Source organism: Pleurodeles waltl, chromosome 5 (assembly GCF_031143425.1).
Source record: "Pleurodeles waltl isolate 20211129_DDA chromosome 5, aPleWal1.hap1.20221129, whole genome shotgun sequence".
Classification (NCBI taxonomy): Eukaryota; Metazoa; Chordata; class Amphibia; order Caudata; family Salamandridae; genus Pleurodeles; species Pleurodeles waltl.
The window spans coordinates 1,865,281,440-1,865,296,936 of NC_090444.1; the positions used below are offsets into that span (position 1 = coordinate 1,865,281,440).

Genomic DNA, 15,497 nt, shown 5'->3' on the forward strand with positions numbered 1-15,497 from the left:
AATGGTCTTTTTCACCAAAGGTACCACAAGACTTCGGACTTCTTTAGAGGGAGAACACACTGCAGCCCAAAGCAGGTCTCTGGGAAAAGAATCTGCTTTAAAGCTGCAGTAACGCTGGAATTGAATATTACTAATCCCCAACAGAAATCAGATGTGAGCAAAGCTCAAAGGGACTCTTCAGACAAAATCAAGACAGAAATGCAAAGGATGTCGTCTCCAGGTTTTGATCTTCATTGTGCTCGCACCTCATGGGTTATTTTTTTTTTTTTTTAACATTTCACCGTAGCGTGTAACTCATTGGCTAAAGTTTTGCTCTTTCTCAATAAATGAGTAGGATAATTCAATGAGAAGGCTATGGTGTCTTAGGCATTATTTAGCATAATTCTGCAAAGCCTTTTCAATCTGCACTGCCAGCTTCAAGAATCAATTACAATTTATACGCATAGAAATATATTTCAACTTTAGAAAATTCTGGCTCTAGTTATTCTCAGTATAGACAACGTTGTATGTTTCGTCAGGTTCTATGGCTCAGTTTGCTCCCCGTGTCGTTTGTCCTGTTTCAGTGATCTTCATTTCTCTGAGAAGGTTCCATCAGCACTGGGGGTGCCCTTGGGGTTGCTACTGTGCTTTATGAATTCACTTTTATTCATTCTTGTAAATGTTACCATAGGAATTCCAGCTCACTTCAATGATATCCTGCTAGAATGGTCCCTTGAAATGTGCTGCATGTAAGTATTATTCAACTAATCTTGCCGATAACTGGGCCTCCCTCTGAATGAAAGCCAGGTTAGGTCCTCACTGGATCATTTAATTCTCAGTACTACTAGTAATACTAGTAGATGTAATCAAATGTTGTCTGACTAGCAATAGGCAGCTAACGGATCACTGTTGGAATCGTACCTGGTGGAGTTGAACAGCAGAGACCGGGATCTGCACCGTTCCAGATGGAGCTGTCAGAAATACTTGTTGAACACCACCTGGAACAAAAGAAGGTTTAAACAATTACTAGTCCATACAGCAATGTAGGTTATAAAATTACACAACTTTAATGTGTCTTACATGATCTAAGACTAACATGTGTAAAGGAATGCTCAATGTTTTCTTGGTTACATCATGGGGCCTTGATGTGCACAATAGATTTTACAAAATGCTCACTTCCACGTTTGCTGCATCCAAGATGCAGCAGTCAGAATTCCCTAAGGTGCAGTGTGATGTGGGCTTGGCGGAGTCTGAGGACTAATCTAGCTGCTGCATTTTGAACATTACACTGATCAGTCAAGCAAATTCAGCAGAGAGCAGGAAGCTAGATCTCTACATAGAAAGAGTGCTTTTTTTGTGATTTGAGCAATTAAGGTGCAAAATGTGTGTGTACACACACACACACACACACACACAGATATACACATATATATACACATATACATGCATATATATACACACACAGATATATATATTTATTTTTCAGAGCAAGCGCTGTGACTGGCTGGATGCAAGATGAATAGAACTATTGTGGTAGCCATTACAGGACTGTCCTAAAGGGTTTTTAAAGAAAAGGACATATGCAGGGTACGGACACCCTGTCCCTCAGCCCTTGTAGGAGGCGTGGGTGCCGGGGGGGCCACCTGTATGTAATTTTCCCCCAGGGCGGGCCAGGGCCCAGCACTCACTTTATTTTTTATTAGAGCAGAGGGGCATGAAGCTCCCTTACCTGTGCCAATTTACAACCCTAGAGGTCAGATTCTCTGGGGTCGACTGAACACTGTCCTGGGGACCTCATTTCCTAGGATAGAGTGAATATTATCTTGTCCGCTCTTCCTGCCCATCCATGGGGCAGGGTGAGTTGTGCCAGCCACAGAGCTCACTATTTGCCCTCAACACAGACAGAAGAACAGTCTTTAGCTCCGGTTTGGGGGGGGGGGGGGGGGGGGGGGGGGGGGGGGAAGAGAAGCTGCTCCTGCTTGGCTGCAGCACATGTGTAGTGTTGCCAGGTCCTGTACCAGTTCTCTTCCAGGGGTATCCTCAAAGAAACACTGAATATTCCTGTCCAGATGCGGGGACCCCGGAGCATGTACAAACACATGTATATGTATGAAATATCTATGAAAAATAACATTTGAGTAGAGAATTTCAATAGCGCCTTGAGACCCGCACGGGTGAGTAGCGCGCTTTATAAATGTTAATGATTTGAATATATACATGTGCAAACAGCTAATGCAGCCTATATTGGGAAACAGGCAAAAAAAAATTATTTTATGGAGCAGCTCCCCCTGTTTTCATATGTCCACAATTAAACAGGTGATCAGATTGATTGACTTAGTCTTATCAAGGTAAAATTTGAGCACCCTCTTAAGGTTCAGGGGGTGCAAGGCTTCCTCCGCCGCAGTAACAGGTTTAGGGAAGAACATTGGAAGTGATATTGTTTGGTTGATGTGGAAGTCCGACACCACCTTAGGCAAAAACGATGGGTGGGTTCTTGGAACTACTCTTATCGTGGAAAACTGTGAAGGGTTCCCTCGAACATAGAGCCTGAATCTCGCTGACCCTTCTAGCCGAGGTAATGGCTAGCAGAAAAGCTGTCTTCCACGTAAGGTGTTGTAAAGAAGCTTTGTGGATGGGCTCAAAAGGAGCGGCCATAAGCCTAGACAAGACCACATTCAATTCACATGGAGGTGAAGGTTTCCGAATCGGTGGAGAGACTTTCTACAAACTCTCTAAGAAATCCTTAACCACTGGCATAGTAAAGAAAGACTTGAGAGGGCGACTTACGATAAGTTGTAATGGCAGATAAATGTCCCTTAATGAAGGAAAACTGCAGCCCTGACTTCGCAAGATGTAACAGGTAAGGTAAGATAACCTTCTCCTGGGCCAAAACAGGGTTGTAATCATGCTGCCGGCACCACATGTAAAACCTTTTCCATTTGAACGCATAGGAGCGTTGTGTAGACGGTCTTTTAGACTCTTTTAAAATATCCATGCATTCCTGCGAGAGTCCTAGATGTCCATGTTGCAGGAATTCAAGAGCCATGCTGTCAAGCTCAGAGAGGGAAGGTTGGGATGCAGAATTTTCCTCCCTAATCGGTGGAGAAGATCCGGTCTGCAGGGCAGCCTCTTGTGAGGTTGTTTTGACAACTGGAGGAGGTCTGTGTACATTATTGCCAAGGCCATTACCCCCGTCTTCGGAGGGCAGACCAGGGGGTTGTAGGGCACCGGGGGGGACACAAGTCAGCACAAAAAGTACACCCTCAGCGGCACGGGGGCGGCCGGGTGCAGTGTGCAAACAGGCATCGGGTTCGCAATAGGTTTCAATGGGAAACCAAGGGTTCTCTTCAGCGATGCACGCAGGCAAGGGGGGGGGGCTCCTCGGGGTAGCCACCACCTGGGCAAGGGAGAGGGCCACCTGGGGGTCGCTCCTGCACTGGAGGTAGGATCCTTCAGGTCCTGGGGGCTGCAGGTGCAGTGTCCTTACCAGGCGTCGGGTCTTTGAAGCAGGCAGTCGCGGTCAGGGGGAGCCTCGGGATTCCCTCTGCAGGCGTCGCTGTGGGGGCTCAGGGGGGTCAACTCTGGCTACTCACGGGCTCGCAGTCGCCAGGGAGTCCTCCCTGTAGTGTTTGTTCTCCACAAGTCGAGCCGGGGGCGTCGGGTGCAGAGTGCAAAGTCTCACGCTTCCGGAGGGAAACCTGTGTTCTTTCAAAGTTGCTTCTTTGTTGCAAAGTTGCAGTCTTTGTGGAGCAGAGCCGCTGTCCTCTGGAGTTCTTGGTCCTTTTAGATGCAGGGTAGTCCTCTGAGGTCGATGGACCCTGTGGAACGCGTCGCTGGAGCAGTTCTTTAGAAGTGGGGAGACAGGCCGGTAGAGCTGGGGCCACAGCAGTTGGTGTCTGTCTTCTCTGCAGGTTTTTCAGCTCAGCAGTCCTTCGTCTTAGGTTGCAGGAATCTATCTTGCTGTGTTCTAGGAGCACCTAAATACTCGATTTAGGGGTGTGTTTAGGTCTGGGGGGTTAGTAGCCAATGGCTACTAGCCCTGAGGGTGGCTACACCCTCTTTGTGCCTCCTCCCTGAGGCACATCCCTAATCCTATTGTGGAATCCTCCATCTGCAAGATGGAGGATTTCTAAAAGTCAGAGTTACCTCAGCTCAGGACACCTTAGGGGCTGTCCTGACTGGCCAGTGACTCCTCCTTGTTTTTCTCATTATCTCCTCCGGCCTTGCCGCCAAAAGTGGGGCCGTGGCCGGAGGGGGCGGGCAACTCCACTAGCTGGAGTGCCCTGGGGTGCTGTAACAAAGGGGGGGGAACCTTACAGTTCCTGCAGGGGTAGGTGAGAAGCACCTCCACCCAGTACAGGCTTTGTTACTAGCCACAGAGTGACAAAGGCACTCTCCCCATAAGGCCAGCAACATGTCTGGTGTGTGGCAGGCTGCTAAAACTAGTCAGCCTACACTGGTAGTCGGTTAAGGTTTCAGGGGGCATCTCTAAGATGCCCTCTGGGGTGTATTTTACAATAAAATGTACACTGGCATCAGTGTGCATTTATTGTGCTGATAAGTTTGATACCAAACTTCACAGTTTTCAGTGTAGCCATTATGGTGCTGTGGAGTTCGTGCATGACAGACTCCCAGACCATATACTCTTATGGCTACCCTGCACTTACAATGTCTAAGGTTTTGCTTAGACACTGTAGGGGCATAGTGCTCATGCACTTATGCCCTCACCTATGGTATAATGCATCCTGCCTTAGGGCTGTAAGGCCTGCTAGAGGGGTGACTTATCTATACCTATAGGCAGTGTGAGGTTGGCATGGCACTCTGAGGGGAGTGCCATGGCGACTTAGTCATTTTCTCCCCACCAGCACACACAAGCTGGCAAGCAGTGTGTCTGTGCTGAGTGAGGGGTCCCCAGGGTGGCATAAGACATGCTGCAGCCCTTAGAGACCTTCCCTGGCATCAGGGCCCTTGGTACCAGGGGTACCAGTTACAAGGGACTTACCTGGATGCCAGGGTGTGCCAATTGTGGAAACAAAGGTACAGGTTAGGGAAAGAACACTGGTGCTGGGGCCTGGTTAGCAGGCCTCAGCACACTTTCAAATCATAACTTGGCATCACCAAAGGCAAAAAGTCAGGGGGTAACCATGCCAAGGAGGCATTTCCTTACAGGGGCTATGAGTATCATCCTCGTTTTGGACCTGTAGAACTTGTTGATCACCGCAGGTATCAGGGGGATCGGTGGAAAGGCGTAGAGAAATGTCCCTAACCCGTCTATCAACAGGGCATTCCCTTTCGTCCCTGGATGGTAGAACCTGGATGCGAAGTCTGGGCATTTTTTGTTGACGTCTTCTGCAAACAGGTCTAGTGGAGGCTGACCCCCACCGGTGGAAAATGTCTGCTACGACATCGTCATGAAGAACCCAGTCGTGGGAGTCTATTAGACTTCAACTTAGGAAATCTGCTTTCTCCTGGAGGGTGGACCACTGTGAGAGACATCCCCCTCGCTATTAGCCAGTGCCAGATGGTCTGAGACTGAGGACAGAGAATGAGATCTTGTGCACTGAGGGGCTGATTTTAGGCCAAAGGGTAGCACCTTGAACTGGTAGTGTTGTGATGCCACTACGAAGCGAAGACATTTTCGATGTTTTGTCATGATCGGAATGTGAAAGTACGCATCCTGTAGATCTATGGAGCACATCCAGTCCCCTCGATGTAGCGAAGGGAAAATCTAATGGAGGGCCAGCATTCTGAATTTTTCTCTTCGAATGTATTTGTTCAGATGCTTCAGATCTAAAATGGGTCTGAAAACCCCTTCTTGGCCTTTCTTTTTCACCAGGAAATACCAGGAGTACACTCCTTTTCCTCTTTGAGAAGATGGAACCCTTTCTATTGCTCTTTTTTGTAAAAGGATGTGAACTTCCTTTCGTAGTAATGAGTGGCGAGTAGGCGCTGGCCTCGGTGGCAGAGGAGATTTGAAACAAAGAGTATCCATTCTCTACAATGTTTAGCACCCATTTGTCTTTTGTTACGGCGTGCAACTTGTGAGCGTAATTCAAAATACTTCCCCCCACTGGAGTGGTGGACAGGATTAGGGGAAACAAATCTTCATTGTTTGTCTGATGCCTTGGGGGTAGACTGATGCGGTCTGCTTGGTGCGTGATCTCTCGCAGTTACACGTGACTGAAAGAAAGGTCGTCCAGGTTTCTGCTGAGGTCTTTGAGACCAATGAGGGGTTTGAACCCTCTGTTGGCTGCTTATCATATGGCCTGTACCTCCTTCTAATCTATTTTCGCCTATCTAGCCCCACTGCTTTCAAAGTGTCGACCTCAGATTTCATTTTCGCCATATCAACTGTATGAGATCCAAATAAAGAGTTCCCATTAAAGGCAGGTTCAGGATGTGTGTTGTGCTTCCTGCCTCAACCCTGTAAGACCAAGCCATGAGGACCTCCTTGCACAAATGTCATATGCGTAGCCATGAGCCGCCAAATCTGCAGCAGCACTATTAACGTGGTTGGACACTAAACTCGCCTCCTGAAGGATCTCCTGAAAATCTTGCCTGTCTTCCCTAGGCAATTTTTCTACGAACCAGTTCAGAGAGTCCCACAAAGGTCGGTCGTATCTTCCCAACAGTGCAGAGGCACTGGAGACCTTCATGTATGCTGCTAAAGTGCCACACATTTTCCTGCCCAATGAATTCAGATGTTTACTCTCCTTATCCTGAGGGACCGTCGATGATGATGCCACTGAATGAGTCTTAAGGGAAGCAGCTAAAATCACAGAGTCTGGAGGTGGATCAGCCCTGAGAAAAAGGATCCTGGTCTGGGGCTTTATACTTTTTTAGTATCCTAGCCAGAGCTGAGAGTAGGCTAGCAGGGGTCGGAAACGCGTCCATAGCCAGTTGTAAAAGACCAGGAACAAGTGGCAATAACTGTCTAGAGTAGCCACGATGATGTAAGGTGTCAAAAATTACGGATGATGAAGTAGTCGGCACTGGAATATCTATATTAAGTTTCTGGGCCCCTCTGACCAACACCTCGTTGAAGGTTGTAATATCGTCCACTGGCGATACTCTTGCCGGAGGGGAGTTAGTCAAGATAGGCGATTAGTCTTTGATGGAAGACTCTGATGCCGTAGACCATGAATGAGACCTGCGCCGTCGTTGCCGTGATCTAGAGGATCTAGATCTAAACCTCCTCCTGGATTGTGACCTACTTCTGGTGGATGACCTTGACTGGCTGCACTGGCCCGAAGTTGGCCTTGCGTGCTCGGCGGGTGCCGTTGGCGAGGGCGTTCGAGTTAAAGACGCCGATGGTGAATAGAGGCGTGAATATTGAGTCTGAAGAAGCCGGTGTCTTATTAAGGCTTTCCAACCACCTCTGAGACAAGTTTATAGGTGAGAGGTGTCCCACCGATGATGCTCTAGATGCCCCTGAAGATCCACTCTGAATAGTGACTACCGGGCCTTGGTGAAGAAGAGCAGTCTCAGAAGTCTGTTGCAGACCTGTAGGTGACTTGAGGAAGACTGCTACGTAGAGCAACTCTTTGCTTGACAGATGTCACAGGTGATGGTTGTCTCGACGTCTATCTACGTTGTATTGCCGTCGATGGAGATCTAGGAGTTCCTGACGTCGAGCGAGAATTCACCGTCCTCATGTCTCGACATCGAATGCCTCAACGACGAGCGGTGGCCCGTTGCAGGAATATGCCTCAACGTTGAGTTTTTTGACGTTGAGCGATGGGCAGACGAAGACGAGTGCCTCAAAGTCGCATGATGAGGGGACTTCGACCTAGTTCTTGAGGTCGACTTTGAAGATGGGTGCCCCGACGTCAGAGGATGACGGCTAGCCTTCGACGGCGTGCGAGTACTAATGTACCTGCTCGACGTTGGTAAGTGTGTGACCGTCGACGGAGAACAACCCCGATGAGGGGGTTGAGTCTTCGACGTCAGGTCTTTCGACGTTGCTTGAGTCGCCGTCAGTGTGCTCTTCGACACCCGGTGATGTGACAATGGAAGGGATGACGACGGTGAACAGACAGGAATTTTCCTACCGGCGTCAATCTGGCTCGCCGTTGTTCAGAAGAGTCTTTAGGTTTCATCTCTCTTTCATGCAGACCACGTAGTCGAATCCTTTCCCTGTCCTTGAGAGCTCTTTTGGACAGATTCTTACAATGTCTGCAGGTGTCCGGACAGTGACTCTGAGGCAAACATACTATGCACACAGAGTGTGGGTCTGACTGGGCCGCCTTCTTCCCACAAGAAGGCCATTTCACAAAAAGTGAAGGCATATTTGTGAGAAAAAATGATCCCTCTACTCAGGAAATATGAAGAACCGTCGAGTAAAGCAGGGAAAAAGTAGTTTTAGATAATTTTTCTGGCCAAATAACCAGGAAAATGAGAGCTCAATGCTCCAGGATCTTCACAGAAGAAGCTGGAAAAAAGAACTGACCTAACTGTGAACCAACTGTCACCTTACTCTCACCCCTGAGGCATGGTGGGCTACTGGAGGTGCTCAGGGTCTTAAAGGCACGGTGCCATTTTTCTTGGTTCTGCTGTGTTAACCTTCATGCATGCTATTGGCTAATAATGCTCCTTTATTTCCAATGTAGTTTTTCTGTTTTAAAGTGGATTGTTTACACTTTCTATGCCTGCTACTTTTACTACGGAAAGTTTTTATCTTTAATTGGAGATTTCAAATAATGTTCTTGAAAAAGAAAAAAAAAAAAAAAAACTCCAAAGAAAGCATTTCTAGCCTGTTTCTCAATATAGGCTGCAACGGCTGTTTGCACATGTATATATTATATTTGTTTTGAAATTCTCTACTAAAATGTTATTTTTCATATATATTTCATACATATACATGTGTGATGGTATATGCTCCAGGGTCCCAGCACGTGGGCGGGAATATTCAGTGTTTATGACTATTGATGAGGATGCCCTGGAAGAGAAACAATAATCCTGTACAAATAGGTCCATGATTCACAAACAACCATTGGGATTTAGGAATATCTTGTTAGTCTGCATAAAACTAAAGCACTCTTAACATCTAATGTATGCAAAGATCTTTCCGCTGGACAGGAAGGATTATGAAAAAAAAGGCTGGAAGCCCTATGGACTATTTAACATAGAAGTCTGAAATGACTTTAAGGAAACTGATGATTCCTCTTGACCTCTTTATTCCTACTGAATGTCGTGCAAGGTTCACGGTAGCATAATGCCTAGAACTTTGCTTCAATTAAATAGGCCTGCAACAAAATAAAGGAGCTATCTGTGATATGTTTTGAAGGGAAGCTTTGAGAATTGGTCTAAGAGGAGGATCCATAAGTTTTGAGAAGACCACATTAAGCTCCCAGGCAGAATGGGTTCCTTAATTGGGGGAAAAAGTTGAGTCCCACTAGCAAAGCCTAACTACTGGGATTCTCAAAAAAAGGTATTTTTCCTATAAGCCATAAGGCTGAAACACTTGCATTCACAGAGGAAAACTCCAACCTTAACTTAATCAAATAAAGCATAGGAAGGCAATACTTCATTCTTGCTATTTCAATGGATCGAGGTTTCTCTGAAGGCACAAAATGGAGACTATCTTCTAATTAGAAGAATAAGACTCGCAGCTAGAGGGGAATCTGGTGGAAATGGCTATAATGGATGAGTTCAAGTCCCAAGCTGCTAAGCAGTTATGGTAGGCTGGGACGCAGAACATGGCTCTTGAACATTAGACATTTGTTCTGCATGGTAGCTTCTTGTATAGTCATTCTGGCAGGTGTAGGTCAGTGAACTACCACTGTTTGGCCATATCAGGGCCAATGAGGATCATCCTTGAAATACACTGTTTGTCAACTGTCAGAATCCAAGGAATTGGGGGCTGGGGGAGTGTATGAGAAGTATTCTCCTTCACTGGCTGGCAGTACCTGAAGGTGAAGTCAATATATTTATTGTTCTTGGCATTTGCAAAGAGGTCTGAGGGAAACTGAAAATGTTACTTACCAGTAGACATCAGTTCACGGCATGTAGTGCTGTAGATTCACATGCTTTGTATAAGTCTGCCATATTGTGTTGGGTTCGGAGTGTTACAAGTTGTTTTTGTTCGAAGAATCTTTGAGTCACAAGATCAAGCAACTCCTCTCAGTGATATTGCGCATGGGCATCAAGTCCTTTGTTAGATTGCTTTCCCACAGGCGGGTAAGGTAAGTAGTGTATAGAGAGTAAAGAAAAGTATGACCATGCAATGTATTTACATATGTACAATATTTATATGACAATTGTAAGGAAATGCCTCCTTGGCATGGTTACCCCCTGACTTTTTGCCTTTGCTGATACTAAGTTATGATTTGAAAGTGTGCTGAGGCCTGCTAATCAGGCCCCAGCACCAGTGTTCTTTCCCTAACCTGTACTTTTGTTTCCACAATTGGCACACCCTGGCACCCAGGTAAGTCCCTTGTAACTGGTACCTCTGGTACCAAGGGCCCTGATGCCAGGGAAGGTCTCTAAGGGCTGCAGCATGTCTTATGCCACCCTGGGGACCCCTCACTCAGCACAGACACACTGCTTGCCAGCTTGTGTGTGCTAGTGGGGGATAAAACGACTAAGTCGACATGGCACTCCCCTCAGGGTGCCATGCCAACCTCACACTGCCTATAGTTATAGATAAGTCACACCTCTAGCAGGCCTTACAGCCCTAAGGCAGGGTGCACTATACCATAGGTGAGGGCATAAGTGTATGAGCACTGTGCCCCTACAGTGTCTAAGCAAAACCTTAGACATTGTAAGTGCAGGGTAGCCATAAGAGTATATGGTCGGGGAGTCTGTCAAACACGAACTCCACAGCACCATAATGGCTACACTGAAAACTGGGAAGTTTGGTATCAAACTTCTCAGCACAATAAATGCACACTGATGCCAGTGTACATTTTATTGTAACATACACCCCAGAGGGCACCTTAGAGGTGCCCCCTGAAACCTTAACCGACTACCAGTGTAGGCTGACTGGTTTTAGTAGCCTGCCACACTCGAGACATGTTGCTGGCCACATGGGGAGAGTGCCTTTGTCACTCTGTGGCTAGTAACAAAGCCTGCAATGGGTGGAGATGCTATCACCTCCCCCAGGAAGGAGCTGTAACACCTGGCGGTGAGCCTCAAAGGCTCACCCCCTTTGTTCCAGCACCACAGGGCATTCCAGCTAGTGGAGTTGCCCGCCCCCTCCGGCCACGGCCCCACTTTTGGCGGCAAGGCCGGAGGAAAAAATGAGAATAACAAGGAGGAGTTACTGGCCAGTCAGGACAGCCCCTAAGGTGTCCTGAGCTGAGGTGACTAACTTTTAGAAATCCTCCATCTTGCAGATGGAGGATTCCCCCAATAGGATTAGGGATGTGCCCCCTCCCCTTGGGAGGAGGCACAAAGAGGGTGTACCCACCCTCAGGGCTAGTAGCCATTGGCTACTAACCCCCCCAGACCTAAACACACCCTTAAATTTAGTATTTAAGGGCTCCCCTGAACCTAGGAACGCCGATTCCAGCAACCTAAGAAGAAGAGGACTGCTGAGCTGAAAAACCCTGCAGAGAAGACTGAGACACCAACTGCTTTGGCCCCAGCTCTACCGGCCTGTCTCCCCCCTTCGGAAGAAAACTGCTCCAGCGACGCTTTCCCCAGGACCAGCGACCTCTGAATCCTCAGAGGACTGCCCTGCTCTAAAAGGACCAAGAAACTCCCGAGAACAGCGGCCCTGTTCACGCAAGACTGAAACTTTGTTTCAAAGAAGCAACTTCAAGACAACTGCGTTTCCAGCCGGAAGCGTGAGACTTGCAACTCTGCACCCCACGCCCCCGGCTCAACTTGTGGAGAAACAACACTTCAGGGAGGACTCCCCGGCGACTCAGAGACTGTGAGTAACCAAAGTTGTCCCCCCTGAGCCCCCACAGCGATGCCTGCAATGGGAATCCCGAGGCTCCCCCTGACCGCGACTGCCTGACTCTCAGATCCCGACGCCTGGAAAAGACCCTGCACCCGCAGCCCCCAGGACCTGAAGGATCGGAACTCCAGTGCAGGAGTGACCCCCAGGAGGCCCTCTCCCTTGCCCAGGTGGTGGCTACTCCGAGGAGCCCCACCCCTGCCCGCATCGCTGAAGAGACCCCTTGGTCTCCCATTGATTCCAATTGAAAACCCGATGTGTGTTTGCACCCAGCACCCGGCCGCCCCCGTGCTGCTGAGGGTGTACTTTCTGTGCTAACTTGTGTCCCCCCTGTGCCCTACAAAACCCCCCTGGTCTGCCCTCCGAAGACGCGGGTACTTACCTGCTGGCAGACTGGAACCGGGGCACCCCCTTCTCCATTGAAGCCTATGCGTTTTGGGCACCACTTTGAACTCTGCACCTGACCGGCCCTGAGCTGCTGGTGTGGTAACTTTGGGGTTGCTCTGAACCCCCAGCGGTGGGCTACCTTAGACCCAAACTTGAACCCCGTAGGTGGTTTACTTACCTGCAAGAACTAACAATTACTTACCTCCCCTAGGAACTGTGAAAATTGCACTGTCTAGTTTTAAAATAGCTATATGTGTTTTATTTGAAAAGTATATATGCTATTGTGATTATTCAAAGTTCCTAAAGTACTTACCTGCAATACCTTTCATACAAAGTATTACTTGTAAATCTTGAACCTGTGGTTCTTAAAATAAACTAAGAAAATATATTTTTCTATACAAAAACCTATTGGCCTGGAATTGTCAGTGTGTGTTACTCATTTATTGCCTGTGTATGTACAACAAATGCTTAACACTACTTGTAAAGAAATGGCTCCCTGTTGCAGTTACCCCCCACTTTTTGCCTGATACTGATGCTGACTTGACTGAGAAGTGTGCTGGGACCCTGCTAACCAGGCCCCAGCACCAGTGTTCTTTCACCTAAAATGTACTTTTGATTCCACAATTGGCACACCCTGGCATCCAGGTAAGTCCCTTGTAACTGGTACCCCTGGTACCAAGGGCCCTGATGCCAGGGAAGGTCTTTAAGGGCTGCAGCATATCTTATGCCACCCTGGGGACCCCTCACTCAGCACAGACACACTGCTTGCCAGCTTGTGTGTGCTGATGAGAACAAAACGAGTAAGTCGACATGGCACTCCCCTCAGGGTGCCATGCCAACCTCACACTGCCTATGCAGTATAGATAAGTCACCCCTCTAGTAGGCCTTACAGCCCTAAGGCAGGGTGCACTATACCATAGGTGAGGGCACCAGTGCATGAGCACTATGCCCCTACAGTGTCTAAGCAAAACCTTAGACATTGTAAGTGCAGAGTAGCCATAAGAGTATATGGTCTGGGAGTCTGTCAAAAACGAACTCCACAGCTCCATAATGGCTACACTGAATACTGGGAAGTTTGGTATCAAACTTCTCAGACTAATAAACCCACACTAATGCCAGTGTTGGATTTATTAAAAAATGCACACAGAGGGCATCTTAGAGATACCCCCTGTATTTTACCCAATTGTTCAGTGCAGGACTGACTGGTCTGTGCCAGCCTGCTGCTGAGAGACGAGTGTCTGACCTCATGCGGTGAGAGCCTTTGTGCTCTCTGAGGACAGAAACAAAGCCTGCTCTGGGTGGAGGTGCTTCACACCTCCCCCCTGCAGGAACTGTAACACCTAGCAGTGAGCCTCAAAGGCTCAAGCTTCGTGTTACAATGCCCCAGGGCACTCCAGCTAGTGGAGATGCCCGCACCCTGGACACAGCCCCCACTTTTGGCGGCAAGTCCAGGAGAATTAATGAGAATAACAAGGAGGAGTCACTGGCCAGTCAGGACAGCCCCTAAGGTGTCCTGAGCTGAAGTGACTAACTTTTAGAAATCCTCCATCTTGCAGATGGAGGATTCCCCAATAGGGATAGGAATGTGACCCCCTCCCCTTGGGAGGAGGCACAAAGAGGGTGTACCCACCCTCAGGGCTAGTAGCCATTGGCTACTAACCCCCCAGACCTAAACACGCCCTGAAATTTAGTATTTAAGGGCTCCCCTGAACCTAAGAATTTAGATTGCTGAAACCTACAAGAAGAAGACGACTGCTGAGCTGAAAAACCCCTGCAGAGGAAGAACAGAAGACACCAACTGCTTTGGCCCCAGTCCTACCGGCCTGTCTCCTGCCTTCCAAAGAACCCTGCTCCAGCGACGCTTTCCAAAGGACCAGCGACCTCTGAATCCTCAGAGGACTGCCCTGCTTCAAGCAAAACAAGGAACTCCCGAGGACAGCGGCACTGCTCCAAACGAACTGCAACTTTGTTTCAAGGAGCAGATTTAAAGACCCCTGCAATCCCCGCAAGAAGCGTGAGACTTGCAACACTGCACCCGGCGACCCCGACTCGACTGGTGAAGAAACAACGCTACAGGGAGAACCCCCGGGTGATTCCAAAACTGTGAGTAACCAAAGTTGTCCCCCCTGATCCCCCACAGCGACGCCTGCAGAGGGAATCCCGAGGCTCCCCCTGACCGCGACTGCCTGAAACTCCATTTCCCGATGGCTGGAAAAGACCCTGCACCCCCCAGCACCTAAAGGAACGGAACCCCTGAGCAGGAGTGACCCCCAGGAGGCCCTCTCCCTTGCCCAGGTGGTGGCTACCCCGAGGAGCCCCCCGCCTTGCCTGCCTGCGACGCTGAAGAGATCACTTGATCTCTCATTGAAAACCATTGAAAACCCGACACATGTTTGCACACTGCACCCGGCCGCCCCCGCGCTGCTGAGGGTGTACTTTTTGTGCTGACTTGTGTCCCCACCCGGTGCTCTACAAAACCCCCCCTGGTCTGCCCTCCGAAGACGCGGGTACTTACCTGCTGGCAGACCGGAACCGGGGCACCCCCTTCTCTCCATTGCAGCCTATGCGTTTTGGGCACCTCTTTGACCTCTGCACCTTACCGGCCCTGAGCTGCTGGTGTGGTAACTTTGGGGTTGCTCTGAACCCCCAACGGTGGGCTACCTTGGACCCAAACCTGAGACTTGTAAGTGATTTACTTACCTGACAAAACTAACAAAAACTTACCTCCCCCAGGAACTGTGAAAATGGCACTGTGTCCACTTTTAAAACAGCTTATTGTGTTTTATGTAAAAAGTATACATGCTAATGTAATGATTCAAAGTTCCTAAAGTACTTACCTGCAATACCTTTCAAATGAGATATTACATGTAGAATTTGAACCTGTGGTTCTTAAAATAAACTAAGAAAATATATTTTTCTATAACAAAACCTATTGGCCTGGATTTGTCTCTGAGTGTGTATTCCTCATTTATTGCCGGTGTGTATGTACAACAAATGCTTAACACTACTCCTTTGATAAGCCTACTGCTCGACCACACTACCACAAAATAGAGCATTAGTATTATCTCTTTTTGCCACTATCTTACCTCTAAGGGGAACCCTTGGACTCTGTGCATACTATTCCTTACTTTGAAATAGTACATACAGAGCCAACTTCCTACACTACTCCTCTGATAAGCCTACTACTCGACCACACTACCACAAAATAGAGCAGTAGAATGATCTC

General features: G+C 48.2%; 1 protein-coding gene across 3 annotated transcripts in view; it reads right to left on the reverse strand.

Moving 5' to 3' along the window:
- The window catches only part of SRF (serum response factor), a 284,214-nt gene that overhangs the window by 61,550 nt on the left and 207,167 nt on the right, over positions 1–15,497 (reverse strand). For all 3 annotated transcript variants that reach the window (XM_069236403.1, XM_069236402.1, XM_069236404.1), the window contains exon 6: positions 901–977. In XM_069236403.1, the coding sequence (XP_069092504.1) occupies positions 901–977 (77 nt within the window). The remainder of the gene's footprint in view (positions 1–900; positions 978–15,497) is intronic.